This window comes from Bactrocera oleae, chromosome 3 (genome assembly GCF_042242935.1).
Source record: "Bactrocera oleae isolate idBacOlea1 chromosome 3, idBacOlea1, whole genome shotgun sequence".
NCBI classification, from domain to species: domain Eukaryota; kingdom Metazoa; phylum Arthropoda; class Insecta; order Diptera; family Tephritidae; genus Bactrocera; species Bactrocera oleae.
The window spans coordinates 63,995,815-64,022,628 of NC_091537.1; the positions used below are offsets into that span (position 1 = coordinate 63,995,815).

Sequence of the window (26,814 nt, forward strand, 5' to 3'; positions counted from 1 at the left end):
GAAGCAATGTTTTGTTACAGATTTACTATATAAGGGCTGCCGGACTGTGCAGCAAACACAGTTCTAGTTAGAGTGTTGTCGTGATAAGAGCAATCAAGCTATAAGCAAGAAGTTGTAAGCTCGAATAACGAGCAATAAGTGTTAAGTTGTTGGAATTAGAAATAAAGATAAGTGTGTAGCCATTAAATTGGGACTTTTATTAACCAATTCAGTGATCGAACTGAAGAGTGAGTTACAGGTAGACGATTTATCGAGAAATCCGGTACAATTGGTGTCAGAAGTGGGATTGTCAAATAAATTCCCAAAGAGAGAATTGTTTGAAAATGGCCAAGTTTAACGATCTGAACATTCCACAATTGAAAAAGGAGCTGCAAAAACGTGGCTTGGCAACAAAGGGAGTAAAGTCCAAATTACAGTCGCGGTTAAGAAAAGCCATGGAAGCAAAGAACATTAATGTTGAGGAATATGTCTCTCAATCGGAATTAGAGGAAGAGACAACAAAGAAACAAGAGAAGGAAGTGACTCAATATTCAGTAGAGGTTATTTGTGCTGCGTTGGAATCCTTCTTTGAGTATTTTTCAGCACAGTTGTCAGCATCGAAAGAGCTGGACGTGCATATGCCAGCGCAGGTATCCTCACAGTGGGAAGTGGAGGAAGCGTGTGAACCGGGGTCTTCACAGTATGAAGAGCAAGAAGCTTGTATACCAGCACAAGTGTCCTCGCAGTCGGAAGAACTGAGCGGGCGCATGTCAGCGCGGGTGTCCTCACAATCGGAAGAGAAGGAAGCGTGTGTACCAGTACAAGGGTCCTCACAGTCGAAAGAGCTGGACTTGCGTATGTTAGCGCATGTGTCCTCGCAGTTGCAAGAGGAGGAAGCGTGTGAACCAGTTAAAGGTTCCTCACAGTTAGAAGAACAAGAAGCTTGGATACCAGCACAAGTGTCCTTACAGTTGGAAGAGCAGGAAGCGTGTATACCATCACAGGTGGAAGATCAGCATAAAATTGAACCTAAAACGGATGACTCTGTGCAAGAAGATCCAGAATTGGAAGGTGCATTACATAAGGCGGAGTTGAACCAATGTACAACGATTGGAGAAATAACTACAGGAAGGCCAGTCACAAAATCATATTGGGCAGAAGGGAGCAGTTTAAAGTAAGTGTGTTACTGCTTGCATCGAGTATGGAAAAGCGAAAATAAGCAACCCTTCCGAGTACTTATGGTTGTTCCAAGGGTTGCAATTCCTGATGTTCTTAACGTGCAGTACAAATGTCCAAGAGGAGGGCACTTGAGAGACATGAAATCCTTGGAGCATTTGAAGCAAAGGTTTTATTGGACTGGTTGTCAATCAGCTATAGAAAGGATTGCAAAATATGCTGAGAACATTGTAGCTAAAGGATCAAGGTCCAGGAGTCATGGGCAGATGAAACAGCACAATTCGCGTGCGCCAGTTGAGAAAATAGGCGTGTATGAAGATGGTCCATTCCCCACCAATAAATTAGGAAATAGTCATGTTTTTGTAGTCAAGGCCCATTTCAATGAATGGCCACAAGTATACACAATTCCTAACCAAGAGACTGAACCAGTGGTGGAGGCATTCATCAACAAGTGGGTAACGAGATTCGGTGTTCCATTGGAGTTACGTTCTGATCAAGAATGGAATCTCGAGTCAGCTTTAAGTCAAGGGATGTACCAGAAACTGAGTATCCGGAAAACGGATGGAATTAACTCCAAGAAGAGAAGGACGGCTAACGATGTCAGCACCAGCCTAGAAGACGAGATGGGCGACATAAAAGTTTTGTGTTTGGTATCGCAAATATGTCTAATCGGGACGATCAGACTTAGGTGGAGGGCAGTGTGACGAACACGGATGAGAGAACAAAATCGAATTAACGATAAACTGCCAGAAGCAACTAGTTAGCGAATTCGTAGTTGCCAGAATGTTCTAGAAGCAATGTTTTGTTACAGATTTACTATATAAGGGCTGCCGGATTGTGCAGCAAACACAGTTCTAGTTAGAGTGTTGTCGTGATAAGAGCAATCAAGCTATAAGCAAGAAGTTGTAAGCTTGAATAACGAGCAATAAGTGTTAAGTTGTTGGAATTAGAAATAAAAATAAGTGTGTAGCCATTAAATTGGGACTTTTATTTAACAATCCAGTGATCAAACTCAAGAGTGAGTTACAGGCAGACGATTTATCGAGAAATCCGGTACAGTATGTTGCGTGTTATGTTTTGAAATTTATAATCTTAAGAATGTTTGTATTACATATTCAAATATTTTTCGGTTGTTTTAATTCCTAAAGATTAAATTTACATAGTATTATTTAAAATATTATTTATTGTATTGAAATATTATTAAATGTTTCCAATTTTCTCAAAAATATTATTGTATAACGGTGATTTAGAATATTTTGTAAATATTATTTATTACTTAGTAGATTGTATTGATTATTGTTAATGTTCCTGAATTGTACCTCATTTTTTATATTTATTTTCGTTTTTGTTCAAATCAAGTTGAATATTTCAACTTATATTGTTAATGTTATATTTTTAATGTAATTAATATTCATGAACCTGATTCATTGATTCACCAGATTGTTTTAGAACTGTATATATTATATCGGTGAGTATAAACCTCCTGGGGAACCGAACACCTTAGAGGTGGTGAGGAAAAGCAATATATATATAATAATCTTTTGTTTCGAAAATATTCTTGAAAGTTTTCATTAATATTCTCCATTACAAATACATGTTCATAAACAAGTTGTTAAACCAGAGAAGTTGTTTTAGGTTCTTTGGTTTAACAACATACAGTCCTTTTATTTACATCTCTGTGTCAAAAAAATGCAGATTCGATCAGGTGATCACGGCTGTTTCACACACATAGGAAAACAGCTGATTCTTTGGTTACTTGTAGGCTTATACAACGGTACAACTTAAAACTATATTTTCGTATAGTAAACAAATAAAAGTTGACAAAAGAGTTGCCAGGTTCGTGCCAGAAATTATATAAAATATAAATATAGTCCAAGTTTAAGATGGAGATAACGCCCTTGTATCGTTATTAGAATAATTTCAGTTAAATGATTGGGAAAACTCTGAAAACCGTCCCAGGATTTCGGGGATAAAGTGAATAGAAGCCGATAGAGGATGTTCTTCAGATTAAGAAAAAGATACAGTCGTACAACTATTTAAAATACGTATTTTTCGACCAAAAATGGATTTACACATTTATATCCACTAACACTTGACTAACTCGTTTGTGCAAATTTATTTGACATTATATAGCGCAAAAATAGTGCTTTTATATTTAATATTCAACTTTTTGTTCAATTCTATTTATCTTATTTCTATCATTTACAAAATATGTCGATAACGTAACACTGGTAATTTTTCAATATGCAACCAGAGAACATATATCATAGAGAAGGTTCATGGTGTGCCGATTGTCAAAATGTTCCTCTTGACGGAGGGTTACTCGCCAACTTAAGAGGATCTCACCTCAAACAAATTATAAGCGGATTTCACCAAAATTTTACCCCTGCGGAGCGCAAAATAGCAGAATTGAGCATTTTGAATGTTAAATGAGAAAAATAATGCTAAATTCAATGTTAAGAAATGTACGCTTACAAATTCGTATATTTACAATGCGCAAACGACTTTGCATATAATTTTAAGATATTCTGCATATACAGGGCGGCTCACGAATCGTGCTACAAAAATTAACCGTATTAAGTTTCTTTTTTATCAATTTTTGTTGTATTGTATAGAAAATTTTAATGGAGGGTTCAAGTCGGGATTGCCTCAAATATCTATTTAATGGACTGCTTCAGTTCAGTCAGATTTCTGGGTTTGATTTTGTACTCCTCTTGCTTGACATATCCCCATAAGAAAAGACGAAGCGGTCGCAAATATTCTTATACATATATATGTAAGTATATGTATAATTATGTGTGCATGTAAACAAATATGAAAGTACCCATTATAATTGTTAATTTGTCTATATGCAACGTATGTATGTAAATATGTACACTCATTGTTTCATGCGAAATCTCCGTTGCCACGGACAACCAATGGCCGAAGCTCACGTTTTTTGTTTTCTTGTCAAAGAGTCACTGTGTCGAAGGACTGACCCGACGACAAAGCGTCACAACATTGTGTTGTTGGTAGAAAATCCGAGCTGTGCCGAAAAAATATTAACGAACGGCCGCCGATTGTTACCGCTTCCCTTGCCGCTCTAACAGCTTTGCCAACAAATCATCGTAAATATGTATGTTTATATATGAGCATGCATACATATTGACGCAGATTTTTGTGAGACACGGAAAAATATTTTAAAATTGTAAAATATTTTAAATCGACAAAAGCTTTGTTGCCAGTTTTGTCAATTTTTTCTGTGTTTTGTGGGCTTGCGTGGTTGCAACTTTTCCCTTCCAGAGGGAATATCAGAAAATTGTTCAATTTATGATTTTTAGCTTTTGCCATCGTCGCGAAAAGAAGCTTGTTGGCAAACGCATGCTCGGGGGGATGTGAGGGTATCTGTTTTTATGAATGAAGCGAGGTTGCTTGTTAAAAGTACGCCTGCGTTCATGAATGAAAATGTTGTTGTTGTGTAATTTATTATAAATTTGGGCTTCGCCTATTTGGCTGACATATTGACTTGTGACGATTGTTGTTTTTGTAGAACAATGTTTGTAGTTTTTGCGGGTGATATATTTACTTGTGTACGCACACACATATGTAGGTTGGTTTGTGTATGCATTATTTGTTCCGCAATTTTATGTAGATATATGCGTGTACATATAAATCAATGCGCGCACGTATAGTGTATTGATAAGTGATAAAATCATGATTTGACTTTCTGAATGCGTACATTCAAATACATACGTACATACATATGACTATATAAGATTAATATGATAAAAGATGTACATACATACATATATTGTAATAAATTTAATCTCTATTATTATAATATTAAATATTTATTAGGAATGTATATTAGGTAAAAACTAAATAAAATTATTAAATGCCCAAATTGACTATAAATATTATTTCGAAATTTCATAATTTAAAAGATCTTATCAGTTTTGCATGCATTCATAAAAATTCGCAAAATGATATTCATATCAATAAATATGATTGCATATAAACGTATAAGAATATAAGCCAAAAGGCTAACATGCAGCTGTAATATCAAAGCAAGTCTCTGAGAATAATTTTCATTGAATTCTCAGCTCTGTTGACTCTCTACTGTTAAAATTTCTCCTTCCGAGCCAGATTTGGTGAAATTCACTAATAAAATCTTGTTAGGTTTTGACAATTCACACGCTGGTCCGCAATTGAACCTTCTCTATGATATACGTTCTCTGCTACAACATTCTGGCAACCTCGAATTCGCTGTCTAGAATTGACGATAAACTGCCAGAAGCAACTAGACAGCGAATTCGAGGTTGCCAGAATGTTCTAGTAGCGAACTTTCGTTAAAAATTTACTATGTAAGGGCTGACGGATTGTGCAGCAGACACAGTTCTAATTAGAGTGTTGCCGTGTAAAGAGCAATTAAGCTATAAGCAGTAAGTTGTAAGTTCGAATAGCGAGCAATAAGTGTTAAGCTGTTGAAATTGGAAATTAAGATAAGTGTATAGCATTAAATCGGGACTTTAATTTAACAATCCAGCGATCGAGCTCAAGAGTGAGTTATAGTTAGACGATTTATCGAGAAATCCGTTACAATTGATGTCAGAAGTGGGATTGTCAAGAAAATTCCCAAGGAGATAATTATTTGAAAATGGCCAAGTTTAACGATCTGAAGATTCCACAACTGAAAAAAGAGCTGGAGCAACGTGGTTTGGCGACAAATGGATTAAAAACTGAATTACAATCACGGTTAAGAGAGGCCATGGAAGCGGAAAACATTAGTGTTGAGGAATATGTCTTTCACATGGAAAGATTGTTGACATAAACATGATTTTTGCTGCAATATCGCAGATGGGGAAAGAAATATCGACACAATTTAAAGAGCAGGATACACGTATGTCTCAAATGTCAACACAATTTAAAGAGCAGGATACACGATTGTCAACGCATTTGGAAGAGCAGTTCGTAGCGCAAGATGCACGTATATCAGCACAGGTATCCTTACACTTAAAAGAGCCGTTCGCAGCGCAAGATGCATGTATATCAGCACAGGTGTCCTCACAGTTGAAAGAGCAGGATGCACAAATATCGCAAGTGTTTTCACAGATTTCGGAAGAGCGGGATAAAATTAAAACTGAAGTGGATGAATTGAGAAATCGTCTCCGTGAGCTACAATTAAATCGGCCAATTATGTCGTCAGCTTCTGCCAAGGTAAAACCTCCATCCTTTGATGGCACTGTTCCGTTCCACGTTTTTAAGCTTCAATTCGAAAAGACGGCATCTTCAGATAATTGGAACGCTGAAGATAAAGTAGCTGCATTGTTCGTTGCATTAAAAGGATCTGCAGCGGAGATATTACAGACCATTCCAAACTGCGAGGGGAGTACTTATGAAACGTTGATGGGTGCATTAGAAAGACGGTATGGTAGTGAGCACAGGAAGCAGATCTTTCAAACGGAGTTGCGAAATCGCCGCCAGAAGGCAATGAGTCGTTGCAGGAGTTTGCTACAGGAATTGAGAGGTTAGCTCACTTAGCTTATGCACATAAATCCATGGAATCGAGGACACGAAAATTCAGACTTTCCTCAATGGAATACGAGATAACACTACACGCTTCGCTGCATTAGTATGTCCAAAATAACGTTTGCAGAAACAGTTTCGTATGCTCTGACACAGGAAACTGCATCTCTGCTTTGCAATCAAACATTTAAAGCTCACAAAGTGGAAATAGAGGAACACACTTGGGTGAACCAATTACTTGAAAAAATTGACAACATGCAGAAAGCACTGGAAAAATCTACGGAAGCGGATAAGAAAAATTATGGTGTGCTTAAATGCTTCAACTGCGGGAAAAGTGGCCATATTGCACGCAATTGTAACAAGCCCAATAATCCAGTTGGACGGAAACGAAAAGCTGAGGCCAAAGAAGACATTATAGATGTCCGATTAATGACTATAACATCAGACTGGGATCCAGAGAAGCTACGGAAATGTCAGCAAGAGGATCCAGATTTGAAAAGTGTAATACATGGATTGGAGATGAATAAACGTCCAACGAGAGAAGAAATAGCTACAGAAAGCCCAGTCGCAAAGGCTTATTGGATACAATGGAATAGTTTTAAGTTAGTGTCTGGCTGCTTGCATCGCGTATGGGAAAGCGAAGATGGACAAAGTTCACGAGCTCTGATGATTGTTCCAAAAGTAAGAATTCCTGAAGTTCTCAACGAGCTGCACAACGGTCCAAGTGGAGGACACAAGGGTGTCACTAAAATCTTTGAGAAATTAAAACAAACATTTTATTGGGTTGGTTGTCGTCAATCAGTTACGGAGTGGATCGCCAATTGTGTCGAGTGCATTGCTGCTTAAGGGCCGCGGTCCAGGAGTCATGGTCAGATGAAGCAGTACAATTCAGGTGCGCCGTTTGAGCGAGCAGCCATGAATGTAGCTGGTCCATTTCCTATCAGTAAATTAGGAAATAGATATGTTTTGGTAGTCATGGACTATTTCAGCAAATGGCCAGAGGTATACGCAATTCCTAACCAAGAGGCAGGAACAGTAGCGGATGTATTCATCAACAATTGGGTATCGAGATATGGTGTTCCAATAGAATTACATTCTGACAAAGGGAGAAATTTTGAATCAGCTCTAATACAGGAGATATGCCAGAAGCTGGGTATCCGGAAACCTAGCTTATTTGTATACACGTGCTTAGAATATTCACTTGTATATTTTGACTTGTTAGACCGATATAAATAATTTTTAAACAAAAAATTACGGGATTTAAATTCTTGAACGTAGTTACTACCACAATTATTTTTCTTAAATTAAATAAAAATCAGAACTATTGCCACTTTATATCCTACCGAACTAAGAGTTTCAAAAGGAATGTTTTCTAAAAGTAACAACGTTTTTAACAATACTGAATTTACATTAATATTTTTATTAGTAGAGGCAAAGTTTCAAGTTTACAAGTTACGCAAAAAAATATCAGTACATTGTATATAAACGAACTAGAATCCTAAAATCCTTTACATTTACGAAAATGATCATGTCATCCTTGATGTTGCTTCGTTCACAAATAACAGAGAAATAAAGTATGATTGCATGTTCGACCGTTTAAACGAAAACCAGTTTTTTTTGCATCCAAAAATGACCGTGTAAAGGCCGCTAAAGAGTTCGGATCATTTTATCCATGGTTAGAGTGTTGCCGTGTTGCATAGATAAAAGATTCGAACTCTTTGATTCAAGAGAGCGCTGTCAAAATCCACATTTTTGATAGCATTCGACAGTGGTGCCACTAAGGAAGACAATAAGTTTTGAGGTTTTTTAATGTATTTCTTGGGTATTTTTCGGTTATTATATAACAGAAAAATATACATAATTAATATTAGTTTTAACAAACTAGATATCATATATGCGGTCTAAATATATGTACATGTTTATTTTAATCACAAATGATTTTCAAAGTTAACTTTATAATATTTTAATATATCAAAACACTTAATTAGTTTTAAATAACCTAAACAAGAACATTACTTATATTTTATATACTCAATAAACAAATATCTTTTGATAATTTATTCGGAAGTCAAAGTTTACATAACATTTGCTGGGAATTCTAATCAAATATGTACATACGTTGACAATTGGTACTGCTAAGCAAAATAATATTCTGCGACAAAATACATCTTTCTTAAAATCAAAACTATATTAAATCTCTTTAAATAAATATTAGAAACACACGTTAAAGTCACTAAAATATCTGATCTCGCAAAAACCCACTAATTTCGCAATATATTTCTGCGGGATTCTTCGTGGTAGTTAATTGTTTTGCTTGTCATCTGTGCAGTAGCTCATGAACTCGTGGTTTACTTCGCAGCACTGAAAGTTCATGAGCTCTCTCAGAAGGCAAAGAGAGGAATTTCGGATCATTTTATCTATGGTAAAATGTGTATTAGTGAAAATCTTAGGATTGGTTACTTGTAGATTTATACAATGATTAGATATAAAGATAAGTGTATAGCCATTAAATTGGGACTTTTATTTGAGTGAGTAACAAGATAGACTATTTATCGAGAAATCAGTTACATTATTTCAACCCATTTATAATAGAGCTGGCAACCTTTACGGCTGTTTTTCAGAATCATGCAATTGTAGTAATTTGTATTAAGAATTAAAAAAGTTATGAGTATCGGATTAAAGTTTGTTGCCAATTTGCGATATGAAATTTCAAAGTATTTCGTTCGAAGCACGTGCAAAATTGCTGTGGAGGTAGAACCGAGTCTTATTGAAAAATTAGAGAATGCAGAGATAAAAGCGAGGCATCATCCTGGTAGAGCAAAAATTGGGAAAATTGAGTTACCCTTAAACCTCCGCCATGCTTTGGAACGTGTCACCGGAGATTACCCGATAAAAACCTTGTTGAAAGATTGCAAACAGCTAGATCAATATATAGGTTCCCGACATCCTCCGGTTGAACAGGAAGAATTAAATGGGAAAATGAAGTCCATTACGAAAGAAGTTGATAATCGGATGCCGCCGGGGAAGTTGTCTTCACTAGGAGAAGAAAGCGCTGTTAATTGGTGGAGGATACGGGAAAAGTTAATAAAGCGCTTAATGGCACAACGAAACTATTCTTGGAAGCCGATTGAATATGGTACATATGAATCTTTGGTTTACGCAATTGGCCGCGGTGCAAAGGAGTATAGTGTATTAACGAGTATATTAAATGAATTACGAGTGCGTGATCAATCGTTCCAGCCTAGAAGTTACTTTGATTTTGGTTCGGGAGTGGGCACTGGTATGTGGGCGGCTAGTAATTTGTGGAAAGATACCATATTTGAGTATTACAATGTTGATAGTTCCCGCCATATGAATGACCTGTCGGAATTAATATTACGTGAAGGTAATGAAAATGAACAAATATTACTGCGCAATGTTTACTACAGACAGTTTCTACCTGCCATAGAGGTACTGATATTATATTTTTACTATTATAAGCACATTTATTATAATTTTTCATACAAAGTTTAGACGTTGTATGATTTGGTAGTATTATCATACACTCTTTTTGAGCTGCCGAACATAGAAAGTCGCAGAGATGTGTTACTGAACTTGTGGAAGAAATGCAGTGGTTACATGGTCATTATCGAAGAAGGTACTAGACGTGGAAGTGAGTTAGTTAACGAAGCTCGCGATTTTATTTTAAACCTTAATAGCGAGGAATTAAAAGGCGAAGTTTTTGCACCGGTAAAATGTGTCCTTTTTTGTATAAAAATTTTCATTACTATTGAATATATTTTTATGTAATTTTATAGTGTTCCCACAACTTAACATGTCCTCGGCTTTCTAATAATGGTGATAGAACGCCTTGTAATTTTGAAGTTCGTTATGTGCCTTTGCATTTGGGAGGTGTAAAAAATAATAGTCTGACTACTCGTTATTCTTACGTTGTTTTGAAGAAAGGCAAGATATCAGATGCGACTCGCAAGTGGCCAAGGTTAGTACGACCGACGTTATTGCGCTCAAAACACATAATATGTAGGATGTGTACAGAAGATGCGAAATTGCAGGAAGTAATATTTACACATTCTAAACATGGAAGGTAATACTGATTAATTATGCACATTTAAAATGCTTGCCTGATATTTTTAAAACATTATCTTAAAGACATGCCTATCGATGTGCCAAGGCGAGTGATTGGGGTGACAGGTTACCAATTAAATTGGGCGATCAATTACCAACAATAAGAAAAACAGTAAATAGTAATGACGAATGAATAAATTATAAAAATCATACATGTTTAAGAGAAAGAAAACAAAAAAAAAATAGAAAATTGAGACTTTAATCTTTGTTTTTAATCGTGCCATAAATGCATACGGCGAACGAAGTTCCAATAGCCTTTATATTGCATATATGGGCAAATCTGTGAGAAAGCGTGTTTTTCTAATAATAGTGCATCTTTGTGGCTAAAATGGATAAAATCGAGTGAAAAATTGATAAAATCGGTAACTAATATCATCATTTTTAAACATCTAGTTGACTTTACTCCTTATATAAGGTTGGAAGGTATCTCCCTTCCGCTTTTTTTCTCTTCATTCAATGCTTTATAAAAAGTGTTACAGTGATCGGATTTAGTTAAAATATGCGCCGTTTTGTTCGATGATCTGTTTCCATCTAGACGGCAACTTCATAATACCTTCCTCGTAGAAGTCCCCCTCCTTATTTGCGAAGAATTCGGACAGCCACTTTTCACAAGCCTCTTTTGAGTTCAACTTCACACCACCAAGGGCATTCGCCATGGACAGGAACAGGTGGTAATCACTTGGCGCTACGTCCGGGCTATATGGTGGATGCGATAAAACCTCCCATCCGAGCTCCCGTAGCTTCTGACGAGTCATCAACGAAGTGTGTGGTCTGGCGTTGTCCTGGTGGAACACTACACCCTTCCTGTTGGCCAATTCTGGACGCTTCTGGTCGATCGCCTGCTTCAAGCGATCCAGTTGTTCGCAGTAGATGGTAGAATTAAGCGTCTGGCCATATGGGAGCAGCTCATAGTGGATGATTCCCTTCCAATCCCACCAAACACACAGCAAAACCTTCCTGGCCGTCAATCCCGGCTTGGCCACTGTTTGGGACGATTCACCGGCCTTCGACCACGACCGTTTTCGCTTGATATTGTCGTATGTGATCCATTTTTCGTCGCCAGTCACCATCCGCTTCAAGAATGGGACGAGTTCGTTCCGTTTCAGCAGCATATCGCAGGCGTTGATTCGGTCCAGAAGGTTTTTTTGCGTCAAATTATGCGGCACCCAAACCTCAAACTTTTTTTTGTATCCAGCCTTCTGCAGATGGTTCAAAATGGTTTGGTGACTAACTCCCATCTCCTGGGCGATGTTACGAGATGCCATATGCCGGTCTAACTGGATGTATTCCATGATTTGATCGGTATTTGTCGTCACAGGTCTTCCGCCGGCTGGCTTATCCATGGTGTCGTTTTCACCGGCTCTGAATCGTCGAAACCATTCCTCCGCGGTTCGAAGTGATAGAGTACCATCCCCCAAAACACCATTAATCTCACGGAACGTTTCTCTAACGGATTTGCCTTTAACTAAGGAAAACTTTAAAATAGCGCGAATTTCGGCGTTAGTGAACTCCATGTTTACACGTCTATAACTGTTGAACGCAATATCCAAACTAATCATGCATAGCGTTGTTTTGTAGGTTATGTCAAGACCTTTCAAATTATGTATAGTGTTGCCAGAAACGAGCTCTGTAGCGCTTTGTACATAGCCGCGAAATTCAAGAGACAAAAAAGCGGAAGGGAGATACCTTCCAACCTTATATATGGGTGATGGTATGTGGGATACATAACGAAACTCACAATTCCCACAACAGCCGGTTCTACGTTACCGGAATTGATCCGGATATCATCCGGCCAAGGGCTGTTATTTCGGCGATCTAACCCTGTTTGGATCGGTAAGTGTTAGTCTAAGTCTGTCGTCACTAGAGCAACACCTTGCAGCAGGGTTGCTCCGTATCGTCTTGACCCGTGCTGACATCGAGTCCAACCCGGGCCCCGAGAAACTCTTTTGCTGCGTATGCGCTAAAAGGCTCCATCCAAACTCCACCTCGGTTAGGTGCAATACATGCAATGGATGGAGCCATCTTAAGACCTGCTCAGGCATTAAGACCCATAGGGAGTGGACCACGAGCTATGTGGCCCCATGCTGCCAACGCAATACTGCGACACCAGCCTTAACGGCTGTGCAATATGCACCAGGTTCGCGCACTGCGCCGCCACTACAACCGAGTGGCCAAGAAAGGACCTCTACGGCCCTAAGGAGCTCTTGGCAGCATGACTCCCAATCAACCCCCCCTCTACCTTCATTCTGCTCCAATCCCCGTGCGAGAATCACTCAGCAACTCCTGGTTCCTCGCACAGTCTGTCCCGTGTGTCAGTCCGTAATACACCGGAACGTCACATCAGTCAAGTGCAATTCTTGCACTGGCTGGTGTCACTTTCTGTCGTGTTCTTGACTGCGCACCACACGTTAGTGGAGTGCGTCATATGTTGCCCCATGCTGTAGGAGTCTGCCCTCGCAATCTCATCAAGTGGCGTCGCCACACAACACCTCAGTGCGACAACCGCCCATGCGGGTATTACAGCTGCAACAACCACCACCTACACGTACCTCCCTCACCCCCAGGATCACGACTGGACACCCGCGACAAACCCGAATCCTACAATTTAACTGCAACGGACTACTGAGCAAGATCGAGGAGATAGTTGCATATATGAGCCGGGAACGTATATCGATAGCTGCGGTCCAAGAAACCAAGCTAAACAGCCGCTCAGATCTTCTGAGTTGTGCAGGTTTCAACGTTTTGCGTAAGGATCGCGAGCGAGATAATGGTGGAGGACTAGCCTTCATATTGCACAACACCGTGCAATATCGTTTAATCGATGGTGACATCGACCGCAGGGACACTATCCTTGAATGCCAGGGTATAGCTGTCCGGTCAGGCGATGTCGAGCTCGATATATTTAACATATACATCCCTCCAGTTACATGTTGCCCAACAGGATATCACCCGAACATAGGTGCGCTGCTTCGTGGTGAAAACGGTTTGGTGCTAGGCGACTTTAACGCGCACCCCGATCTTTGGCATTCCTGTCAAACGATCGTAGGGGGATGGAGCTGGCGGAATAGATTGTCGATTCGACATTCTGCGCAATAAATGATGAAGCCCCACTAGAATTATGGGCACCTGTAATAGCTCGCCCGATATTACCATCGCTAGCGGTGGTCTGATAAATAGCATAACCTGGCGACCTATGCTAACTCTTGCATCAGACCATCTGCCCATAACTATCTCGATCGAGAAACCTCCCGACTTTATTCCTGTGCACCTTCATTAACTTTAACAAAGCTAACTGGGTCGGCTTCACAGAATTTACAGAGAGCACCTTCAATGCACTACCCATTCCTACGGACGTCATCGTTGGCGAGCGTCAATTCCGCAAGGTGATCGCTACTGCTACCGCTCGCTTAATACCAAATTTCCCAGCCGAAGCAGCTGTATTAGCAAACGAGAGCGACACCTTACGCCATGCCGATCCCTGTGATCGCCGAATAAGGGATCTCAATTTGGAGATTCGGCAAATAGTAAACCAACATAAGCGGGCAAAATGGGTGGAGCACCTGAAGTCCTGTAATCTCTCCACCGGTGTGAGTAAGCTTTGGAATACTGTGAAGGCCTTGTCTAATCCGAGGAGACATGACGACCGGGTTGAAATTCAATTAGATGGCCATGCCTCCTCGGACCCAAAGAAGTGCGCGAGCTATTTTAGCCGGCAGTTTACACTGCACCCTTCGACCGACAAGGCCAAACGATGTGTTACCCGACGGCTGCGCAAAATGCCAAAAGACTGCGCACCACTTACTTTCACTAATGAGGAGGTTCAGAGTGTCATCAAAAAGGCGAAATCGTCTAAATCCATCGGCCCTGACGGAATAAGCATGGTGATGCTAAAACATCTAGGCTCAACGGGAGTAATATATCTTACCAAGGTCCTCAAATTGTCGATGTCCACTCTTCAAATACCCGATGTGTGGAAAGTCGGAAGAGTGGTCCCACTACTGAAACCTGGGAAACCCGTCAACAAAGGGAAGTCTTATCGCCCGATAACTCTCCTTTCCCCAGTAGTGAAGACACTTGAGGCCTTGTTACTCCCGTCATTTACTCACCACCTAAGTCTAGCAGACCATCAGCATGGCTTCCGAAAAGTGCACAGCACTACCACAGCACTTAGCGTAGATAGTTCATGGCCTGAACCAGAAGCCACCCAGCGAGAGGACGATCCTCGTAGCGTTGGACTTGTCAAAAGCTTTTGACACAGTCAATCACACAACGCTACTTGAGCACCTAGAACATTCAACGCTCCCTCCAGGGCTGAAGCGGTGGACCATGAACTACCTGAGCGGTCGGCATTCATCCGTACTGTTTCGAGGTCAAAACTCCAAACTGAGAACAATTAAACAGAGGGTTCCGCAGGGCGGTGTCCTCTCCCCACTACTGTTTAATTTCCATATTTTGAAACTCCCCCAGCCAACAGCGGGAATTTCAGTGATCTCGTACGCTGACGACTGCACGATATTGACGTCGGACAATGGAATCGATGGCATGTGCTCAAAAGTAAACAGCTACCTCTCCGATCTTTCTCGCTTCTTCTCTGCAAAGAGCCTAACACTCTCCCCCACTAAAGCCACAGCGACCATCTTCACAAATTGGACGAAGGAGTACAGACCCGAACATTTCAGTCGATGGCACAAAAATTCCGACGGTAAACAACCCTAAAATTTTAAGCGTTACACTAGACAGTCTTTGCTTCTTCACTCCTCACACGACCGCGATAACTGCCAAAGTACAGAGCCGCAACAAAATCCTCAAATCGCTTTGCAGCCCCAATATGGTCACCATGGGATTTAGTGGGGGAGATGGTGGCATCGATTCCATTGCCCGACGTAATATCGTGCAGTCATCAGCGTACGAGGTCACGGAAATTCCCTCTGGTGGTTGGGGAGTTTCGAGATGTAGAAGTTAAACAGTAAAGGGGAGAGGACATCACCCTGCGAAACCCCTTGTTTAATTGTTCTCAGTTTGGAGTTTTGACCTCGAAACAGTACGGATGAATGCCGACCGCTCAAGTAGTTCATGGTCCACCGCTTCAGCCCTGGAGGAAGCGTAAATTGTTCAATGTCCTCAAGTAGCGTTTTGTGATTCACTGTGTCGAAGGCTTTCGACAAGTCCAACGCTACGAGGATCGTCCTCTCGCAGGGTGGCTTCTGGTTTAGGCCATGAACTATCTGGGCGTTTATGACGCTAAGTGCTGTGGTGGTGCTGTGCACTTTCCGGAAGCCATGCTGATGCTCTGCTAGACTAAGGTGAAAGTGAACGTCGGGAGTAACAAGGCCTCAAGTGTCTTCACTACTGGGGAAAGGAGAGTTATCGGGCGATAAGACTCCCCTTTGTTGGCGGGTTTCCCAGGCTTCAGTAGTGGGACTACTCTTGCGACTGTCCACACATCGGGTATTTGAAGAGTGGTCATTGACAAGTTGAGGATCTTGGTGAGGTAGCTTACTCCCGTCGAGCTTAGATGTTTTAGCATCAGCATGCTTATTCCGTCAGGGCCAATGGATTTGGACGATTTGGCCTTTGTGATGGCACTCTGAACCTCTCCATCGGTGAAAGTAAGTGGCATCGAGGCCAACCCGGGACCCAAGGAATTTTTCTGCTGCTTTTGCGCTAGAAGGCTCAATCCAAACTCCACCATGGTTACGTGCAATACATGCAATTGATGATGCCATCTTAAGACCTGTTCAGGCCTTAAGACCCATAGGGAGTGGACCAAGAGTTAAGTGGCCCCATGCTGCCAACGCAATACTGCGACACCTGTATCAACGGCTGTGCAACCCGCACCATGTTCGCGCATTGCGCAGCAATTCCAGTCGAGTGGCCAAGATAGGACCTCCACGGCTCTAAGGAACTCACACAGGCAGCATGACTTCCAGTCTGACAAACCCTCCCAACCTTCATCCCGCTCCAATCCTCGTGCGAGAACTACTCAGCAACTCCTGATTCCTCGACCAGTCTGTTCCGTATGTCAGATAGAAATACGCCCGAATGTGACATCAGTCAAGTGCAATTCCTGTACTGGCTGGTGTCACAATCTGTCGTCTTCCGGTCTGCGCACCACACGTGAGTGGAGTGCGTCGTATGTTGCCCCGTGCTGTAGGGGTCTGCCCCCGCAATCACATATAGTGGCGTCGCCAATCAACACCACATTGCGTCAACCGCCCTTGCGGATATTACAGCTGCAACAACCACCACCTACACGCACCCTACTCACCCCTAGGATCACAACCGGATACCCGAGACAAACGCGACTCTTACAATTCAACTACAACGGACTCCAGAGTAAGATCGAGGAGATAGTTGCATTCATGAGCCGGGAACGCGTATCGATAGCTGTGGTCCAAGAAATCAAGTTAAACAGCCGCTCAGATCTTCTGAGTTGTGCAGGTTTCAACGTTTTACGTAAGGATCGCGAGCGAGATAATGGTGGAGGCCTAGCCTTCATATTGCACAACACCTTGCAATATCGTCAAATCGATGTTTACATCGACAGCAGAGACACTAGACTTGAATGTCAAGGTATAGCTGTCCGGTCAGGCGATGTCGAGCTCGAAGTATTTAATATATACATCCCCCCAGTTACATGTTGCCCAACAGGATATCACCCGAACATAGGTGCGCTACTTCTTGGTGAAAACCTTTTGGTGCTAGGCGACTTTAACGCGCATCACGTCCTTGGGACTCCTGCCTGTCAAATGATCGTAGGGGGATGGAACTGGCGGAATATGTAGAAACATTGTAGTGAGGTGTAAGTGTATAATAAGTGCATAATATAAAAGAAAAATTAACTATAAATAGAGAAATTGTAAGATAAAATCTGTAAAATTTTCAACTTAAAATTCAAATATCTCGAAAACTATAAGTTTCCGGCGGCTATAATATATTCGTGATCTAGAGAATCTCCTCTATCCAACCATACCCCTTTTAACCCTGAAATCGTGGGATGGTATACTAAAGCCGACCCCACTACTGAAACCTAGGAAACCGCCAACAAAGGGGAGTTTTATCGTCCGATAACTCTCCTTTCCCCAGTAGTGAAGACACTTGAGGCCTTGAGCCGGTGGACTATGAACTACCTGAGTGGTCGGCATTCATCCGTACTGTTTCGAGGTCAAAACTCCAAACAGAGAATAATTAAACAGGAGGTTCCGCAGGGTGATGTCCTCTCCCCACTACTGTTTAACTTCTACATCTCGAAACTCCCCCAACCACCAGAGGGAATTTCCGTGACCTCGTACGCTGATGACTGCACGATATTGACGTCGGGCAATGGAATCGATGGCATGTGCTCTAAAGTAAACGGCTATCTCTTCGACCTTTTTCGCTTCTTCTCTGCAAGGAGCCTGACACTCTTCCCTACTAAATCCACAGCGACCATTTTTACAAACTGGACGAAGTAGTACAGACTGAATCTAAACATTTCAGTCGAAGGCATTAAAATTCCGACGATCATTTTGACATGTCATAACACTATGTACTGTCACGGGGTGTCTCTGATGTCCAAAATAGAACACCTGCATAGTGAGGCCCTTATGTTTCGGTTAAGGAACATAATGAGCTTCTCTTCAAGCAATTTCTGCTGAGCTGTTTTCGTAGAAACCACCCGAAGCAGAACCGCCTCCTAGGAACATCAAGAGGTCCTTCCTTGAATATGTCGACGACATTAGACAGTACGCCGACCGGACTTCGAACGCAACGAACTTCAGACAGGCACTGACCGCCGACTCCTTCTCAGTGAATGGCGTACTACGAGTCAAACCACCACCCATAGCGGACGTAGAGCTCGAGTTGCCACGCGAAACCAGAGTGACCCTCGTGAAACTTCGTTCTGGATATTGTAGCAGGTTAAACTCCTACTTATCCAGAATAGACCCCGACATTCTAAATACATGTCCTGCGTGCAATGAGTCTCCGCATGACACTAACCACCTCTTTGCATGTCCAATGAACCCCACTCATCTAACACCCTTTTCCCTATGGTCCGACCCCGTCGAAACAGCTCGTTTCCTGGGCCTCTCGTTAGATGACCTCGACGAAACCAAACTGGAACTTATCACCCAAACGAGGACTAGGTAACCGTTACAACAACAACAACAATGGAATTGGTGTAGACCTTGGTCCAAACCTCATATCCCATAAATTCCGATCCTTGGTTGATGTTTTGCACATCACCTCAATATTTTTAATTTATCCTCATCGATTGAGTTTATGTCATATATGTCTCATTTGAAGATGATTTTAATATAATTTTCGCTGACGGGAAATAAAACCTAGTTGTAAAACTTATTTAGTCTATGACCTATATTTAAAGTTAGTAGGATACAAATTTGATTGTAATCCATTCTCAATTTCGTCGAATAATGAATGTTGAATTCTTTCGTAACTTTTTATACTCTTGCAACATGTTGCTACAGAGTATAATAGTTTTGTTCACCTAATGGTTGTTTGTATCACTTAAAACTAATCGAGGTAAATATATATAAATGATCAGTATGTTGAGACGAGTTGAAGTCCGAGTGACTATCTGCCTGTCCGTGTGTCTGTCCGTCTGTGATAACTTGAGTGTGAAAAGGGATGAAATCGGACCCCGTCCTCTCCCCATATTACGGTTTTGTAAAAAACTACTAAAAATGCGCTAATCAATAACTAAATGGGCCAGGAACATTGAGTTTCACTCCAAAATTGGACAATTGGCGTGGCACCGGCCACAAGTAGGTGGAATCACATATCTCTGGACCTACTCGACCAATTTAAACCAAATATACATAACATTACCCTGACGATTCTATGTGACGTTGTGAAAATGTGCGCAATCTTACTACAACCACGCCTACTTCCTAAATAACACAATTTTAATTTAAACTTTGCACAAATAGTGCCTTTGGGGTATGCCATCTCGAGTCAAAAAATTGTCAAAATAAGACCATAACTGTTCAAGCCTTGGTGCTTTAGTAACAAATAAAGGTGTATGTGCAGTGCTAATGTCGGAAACCTTGTCATAATCGTTCATCAATGATAATATCTCACAGATTGACCGCTATTTTCGGCAAAAAGTCATCCATAGGATCTGGGGTCCACATTTCTGGTATCTGGGGGTTGAATAGTTATGGTCCGATTTTGACAATTTTCAGACCTGAGATGGCATATCTTAAAGAAAATATTCGTCCAAATTTTTATTAGGATATATTAATTAGTGCTTGATTTGTATACTGAAAAAATCAGATGGAGTTTAAAGTTGAGATATATGGGAAGTAGGCGTGGTTACTATCCGATTTTCACATGTTTACATGGGAATGTCAAAATAATCTTATGTACCAAATTTGGTTGGAATTGGTGGAGTAGGTCTGAGATATGTGATTTCACCTGGGCGGTTTTCACTGTGGACGGTGGGACAAATTTTATTTTCTAACAAATTTTAAGTTGATTAGGTCGTTCAGTGTGTGAGTGATATATTAATAAAATTGCTTGAAAATATGTTCTCAAGTATACCTTAGCTTTGTCAAAAGTTCGTGCAATCAGACTTCCCACCTGTTTTAAACCGTTTAGGTTGGTCACAGTGTGTGATATTTTAGTGAAATTCAATTGACAAGCTTTATTAAAAATTATGTGGTGCAGCGCTTAATATGTATGAATGGAATTGGTGTAGACCTTGGTCTAAACGTTATATTCTTAATATACAACTCAATATACTTATTAAATTTTGCCTCTTCGGCTGAGTTAATATCACATATGTATATCACATTTCTAAATGATTTTAATATGATTTTAGCTGACACGAAGTAAAATATAGTATTAATACTGAGTCTAAGTTTTTGGACCTCAATATAAGTCAAGAAGATACCAAATTTGATTGTAAATTATTTAAAAATAGATGTTTATATCTTTCGCAATATATTTTAATATAAAGCTTTGTCAGCACCTGATCGAATTTCCCGGGCTTTGATTCTTGCAAGTTGCAAGAGTATAACATGTTATGTTACAAACAAACAGAGCTCTTCTTTACTTGTTCAATATAAAGTTTTGTCAGCATCTCAAGGAATTTTCCGGGCTTTGGTACTTGCAAGATACAAAAGTATAAAATGTTCGGTCAAACCCAAATTTAGCAGTTCCTTACTTGTTTAATCATATACTTCAATTGATCAATTTATCTTCTTGGTGTGATAAATTATATGCCACTGGATCTTCAAAAATGTAAGATAATGTACTTTTTCCGTACTAACATAGAGCAAATATTTAACGTTCTTGTTTTGGGAGTTACAGAGAACGACATGCTTAATATTAGTATTCATATTATTACAATGATTGATTTTGTTCACCTAACTGCTTTTGTATCAACTAAAATTAATCGTTATGTATAGTTATATGGTATAAATAATCAGAAGGACGAGACGAATTGAAATACTGTCTGTGCGAGCTGTAACGTGAGTAAAAGTTAGGAAATCGTAATGAAAAGAGAGGACTAGTTCGTATATGGACGTAATCGGACTACTGCCACATCCACAAAACGCCATTAATTGAAAACGTATAAAGTACCAAAACTAAACCAAAAATTAAGGTACGAAACTGTAATTTAGCACAGAGGATCGCAGTAGCAAGAGGCATCTGTGGCTAAAAATTAAAAAAAGGGGCGTGGCCCGCCCTCTACATATATCCTAAACTACTGAAGCTATAATAACCAAATGCGCTTCGGACAAATCCTATAAGAACCACTATCGACGCTGTCAACATGGATGAAATCGGTTGATAATCCCGCCCACTACCCATATAACGGTTTAAAAACGACCAAAAGCGCGATATGTATATAACTAAATGCACCAAAGACATTAAAATTCATACCTGAGATGATAAAAGAGGTCCTTATAGAAACCGGGGTCAAAAGTGGACAATGGGCATGGCACCGTCCAAATTTAAGTGAACTCTTACTCAACCAATTTCTCCCAAATTATGTATGGAACATTATCCTGACCTAGGATCCTATGTTACATTATGTAAGTTGGGGCAATCGGTCTACAACCACGCCTACTTTTCATATATCACAATTTTAAATCTCCTATAATTCTTTCGCTTTCCAGTACACAAATCAAGCACTAATGAATATATCAGGATAAACCTGTGCACAAATAGTGCCTATGTCGTATGCATCTAGAGTCTTAAAATTGTCCAAATCGGATCATAACTGTTCAAGCCCAACATACCGAATTTGTGGACCGCAGTGGTTGTAAGGAATTTCCCCGAAATTATGGGTCAATCTGTAAGATATGTTATTGAAAAATCGGGGAAAATGTTTTGGTTTTTATGATAATAAAACTGTGTCAAAAACGGGTTGGACGGGGTCAATACTTCCTTTAGTACCCATATATCTACTATAAAGATTTTCGACTTCCAGTTGACTTTATACCACATATTTATATTGGCCAATAAAGGAGTTATCTTTGCGAAAACGAGAAAGCATGTTTTACCAATAACAATTTTTCTTTGTGCCTCTATATGACTGATATTTAGGATTTGGAAACATCGGGCTGACTTCACTCTATATATACGTTTATTATTATATATTTATAAAATGGCTTGAAAATAAGTTATCAAGTACATCTAAACAGTGTTAAAAATTAATTTAATCAGCCCTTCCGTTTCTCTGCCCCCAATATAACCTATATAATGATTTCCGACATTCCACCTAACTTTAAACCGTTTAATTTGATCAGATTGTGTGATATTTTAATGAAATTAAGTGAACACGTTTGCTTAAAAGTTATAAATTATATTATATTAATGATTTGGTGTTCAATATAAATGAAATTGGTATTGATATAAATCCCATATTCCTAACTTAATATATTCCGATCTTTTGGTTGACGATTTTTACATCAACTCAATATATTAAATTTAGTCTCTTCTGGGGAGTTTATATCATATAAGTATATCTCATTTGAGGATGTTTTAAGTATAATTTTCGCTGACGGGAAGTAAAATATAGTAATAAAACTTGGTGAGTCTATGACCTTCAAAATAAGTTAATATGGTACCAAATTTGATTGGAACACAGCTCCACCAAATCCATAAATTTTTTTGTTGTCCTGGATATCTTAGCAAATTTTGACGCTTGTGTGCTCGTGTTTTTAAGATAATTGCACATCTATTATTTTGATAAATATTCGCTTGTTAGTAGCAAAAATTTAGTTTTCCTGTCATGATTTGGGTTCTGCGCACCTTTTTCGTGCTTGCAAACGTCACGTGATCCTTACTTTCACGCTTGTTACCGAAAGTTAGGGAAAAGTTATGCGGAAGGTTTTAAGGTTTACTAAAAATCTAACTTGGAGATATCATCATTTACAGTGTGCAAAATGTTCTGTTTTACTCAATGAAAATCTCGCTTTCGTTTCAAAAGTAGTTCGCATGGACTACTCAGAAACAATGATGTCGCCAAATACGCAGATATTGGTGCCATCTACCAAGGGAAGTGTATGGGTGGGTGAAACACCTTCGCTAAAGATTTTTTCTCAAAATGAACTGAGTGATTTAATACGTGATCAAGTTAGGGCAACTATTAAATTTCAAATTAAGAAGAAATTGCCAAATTTTTCTGACAAACTGTCAGATTCTAGGAGCAAATTTAAGTATCAAGTTATACCTTCTCCGTAATAATCTGGATACATTTTCAGATAATTGTAATAATGTCTCTCTTTTTACTTCGATGTCTCCTTATTTTTTAAAACAGAACTGACATTGCAAAAGATTTCAGTTATTTTGTTTCATGTTTTTCTTTTTCTGAAAATTAAAATAAACAAAACCACTGTAGGCCAGTGTAATCCATTCACGATTGCGTCGAAGAATGAAGCTGAACATTTTTAATATTGCCGACACCAGAAGGTATTTAGCCGACTTTGATCCTTGCAAGTTGCAAGAGTATAAAATGTTCTGATGCATCCTAACTTAACCCTTCCTTACTTGTGAAAACTAAATATGTTCTTAGTTCTCTTCTTCTTAGCTGAATGAAAATCCAGTTTTGTAGTTAATTTCTCTCACCTGAAGTTATATAATATTTGATATTCCTAAACGCTTATCAAGGCAGTTAATTGAACTCCTTTTTTAGCAAATGTAAAAAATAATTAAAACTATATTAGCTTCTCTTAATACGCAATATTCAAAACTAAATTTTTTATAACGTAATTATATTAACTGCTGAATTTTTTCTGTAGCTGAACAGTTATAGATCTCGTTGCTTAAAAAAATCTCTTGCCTTTCATGACTCGACGAATTCTGCTGGTATGTGGATTGCGCCATTTGCGTCGGTTGGCGGGAGGGTAATCGTTGAGTTTATTATTATTATCCCTAGTTAACGTCATTTTAGTTCGGGCCAATATGCATATAGACGTTTATCTAATGCAATCACTCGACTAAACGATAGTATGACGAATTCTACTCTCACCAGAAACCATAAGATTGAATTACAATCCTTAAAATAGGATTTTATTGAGACAGTAAAGTTTAAGTAATTATATCGAGTCTATTAATTATTTCTAATACTTGTTGCTATATTATTTTCATTTTTATGATTCTGCGTTATAATGTTTCTATGTATGCAATGTCGTTTCAATGTTTTACTGCTCGCTGGAAGTGGCTGTGTAATTATTTAGTTCAATTAGAAATTGGTCAACAATTTAATAGTTGAACGTTAACATTACGGTTTGATGTATACCTTTGAAAACATAGAGGGTGTGTCAATGTACAGCGACAATCAAGATAATAATATCATTTTAAGGAAACTGGCCAAATAACAAATGTAGTAGTTCTGTCGGTCTGATTATATTTTATAGAACACCTTAGATTATATTATAGTATCTTTAAATAATATCAATCGTTTGCTTTTGTAAATTTGTGCAAAGCCTCTCATTGTTCTATAACAATAAAGTTTCGAATAAACTTTTAAACTCTATGCAGTGTGTAACAACTTAGCAAGAAAACCACTTTTTCATTTTTTAGGAACGCTTTGAAGGAAAAAACGCGATTTTTTACCAAAAAATCGGTTAATTTGTTATTGTAAAATAAAAAAATATTAACAAACTTGAAAAAATTCTGGAGCGTTACCCGTAAGTTATGTATAGAAGTATTATTCAAATACGACCGGTACAGTAATTGTGAAATTTGAAAGGGTACCGACTTTGAAAACGTGAGTTGTGAGAAAGCGCTTAAAAGTTTTAAAATCTGGTGTAAAATGTTCATATACAAGCGAAAAGAATTCAATATTCAGTGTTCGACCAAACCGAATGGCTTACAATTTGGCATATTATTAACTTATATTATAGGTCATAGACTTAATTCGTTTTATAACTATATTTTATTTTTCGTTAGCGAAAATTATGCTTTAATCATCTTAAAGCGAGATATATGCGGAATTCATTATGTTAGGGACATGAGGTTTAGAGCAACTCCATTCATATTCAGCGCTAAACTATCAATATAATTTTAAAATTTTTAAGAAAATTTGTACATATCATTTCATTCAAATATCACACATTTTAATGAACTTAAACGCTTTAAGGTCCCCTGGAAAGCGGAAATCACTATACAGGAGATATTATGTCTGGGTTTGTTGCATTAACCTTTGACATTGCTCAGGTATACTCGAGAACATAATTTCAAGCAATGTTATAAATAAATAACTCACACTGAACGACATATTCTGCATAAGGCTGATTAGAATAACGAAAATCATTATTTGTATTGTAATATAGTTTCAGATGTTTTCGGCATTAAACTATAGTACATAGTATTATACGTTCAGCTAATTTTGCTAAGATATCTTACATAGTACAATATATGTATACGGCGTAAAGCCATCCGGAAGTTTGATATGGGAGACAGCGGTAGTATTGATCAGCTTTTATTTATTTTTGAGATTATTAAATACATATTATTAACAGAAAAATATGATCTCTGGGTTTCGTTAAGGTACCTCACATACCATCAAAAACATAAAAGGAGTAAAGCCAACCGGATGTTTAAAAAATGTCGTATTCGTTATACATGTAGGGACTAGGGCAAGTTTCCACCCGAATTTATCCATTTTAGTCACATAGATACATTGTTTTTAGAAAAACACGCTCTCTAAATTTGATTGAGATTAATCACATATTGATCGATATTTGCGGTATAAAGTCAGCTGGAAGTTCGAACATATATAGTATATGGGAACTAAGGGAATTATTGTTTCGGTTAAATTTATTTTTGACGTACAGCATGCTATCATTATGAGGAAAGTATTGTCTCCGAATTTTTATAACATTATATATAAGGTGTAGTAAAAAGAAATCAGTTTGTTAGTACGAAATATCATCTTTCCAACGCCATCTAGCGGAACCCGATCGGACTTATACAACGCGAGATACAGATAAATAACGTCATCTATTGGAAAAATAATGGATTTAGTTTTTATACAAGTACATGGACTTCTACACCTAATATCTCACAGATTGACCGATATTTTCTGTAAAAAGTCAGTCATAGACACTGTGATTCACATATTTGGTATCTGAGGGCTTGAATAGTTTTGATCCGATTTGGACAATTTCATTTATTTAGTCTTCTTGTATCATCTTGTGTGTAAAATTTTATGTGTCTGGGGCATTTATATATAGATTTATCGCACTTTAAGGTGTTAGGGGTAGTCAGAGGCACGAAAAACTGAGAATTTTCTGTAACTTTTTTTGCTTTTAAGTCATGTTATTTTACAAAAGTAGTAATATGGCATTATTATACAATTTTTTGACTTGAAGTCACGAAAATTTCAAAAAAAATTTTGATTTCCAAAGTTATAGCTGTCTGTGTTGACCCAGTTCCAAAAAAAGGTCCTTGCGGTGACAATCATAAATCTTTGGAAATTCATCTAAAATCAATCAGATAAAAAAAATTAGTTTTATAAATAGATAATCCTGGGCCTTATCGAAGCTTTTTTTTTGAACTAACCAAACAAAA

The 26,814-nt window shown here is 38.7% G+C and overlaps 1 protein-coding gene and 1 long non-coding RNA gene across 3 annotated transcripts in view; one reads left to right on the top strand and one right to left on the bottom strand.

Moving 5' to 3' along the window:
• Nucleotides 1-8,047: 8,047 nt before the first annotated feature.
• The window catches only part of LOC118682674 (uncharacterized), a 37,570-nt gene continuing 18,803 nt past the window's right edge, over nucleotides 8,048-26,814 (bottom strand). Inside the window, exons 1-2 of one of the 2 annotated variants that reach the window (XR_004978491.2) lie at nucleotides 8,779-9,050; nucleotides 8,048-8,437 (exon numbers count right to left, since the gene is read on the bottom strand). This is a non-coding gene — a long non-coding RNA (uncharacterized lncRNA). Of the gene's footprint in view, nucleotides 8,438-8,778; nucleotides 9,051-26,814 lie in introns of those variants that run through there. The other variant, XR_011395424.1, reaches the window with a different exon arrangement.
• LOC106619872 (ribosome assembly protein METTL17, mitochondrial) lies at nucleotides 9,279-10,987 on the top strand. The gene is made up of 4 exons (XM_014238176.3): nucleotides 9,279-10,110; nucleotides 10,174-10,389; nucleotides 10,458-10,744; nucleotides 10,810-10,987. The coding sequence occupies exons 1-4, from the start codon at nucleotides 9,325-9,327 to the stop codon at nucleotides 10,916-10,918; spliced, it is 1,398 nt and encodes a 465-aa protein (XP_014093651.2). The 5' UTR covers nucleotides 9,279-9,324; the 3' UTR covers nucleotides 10,919-10,987.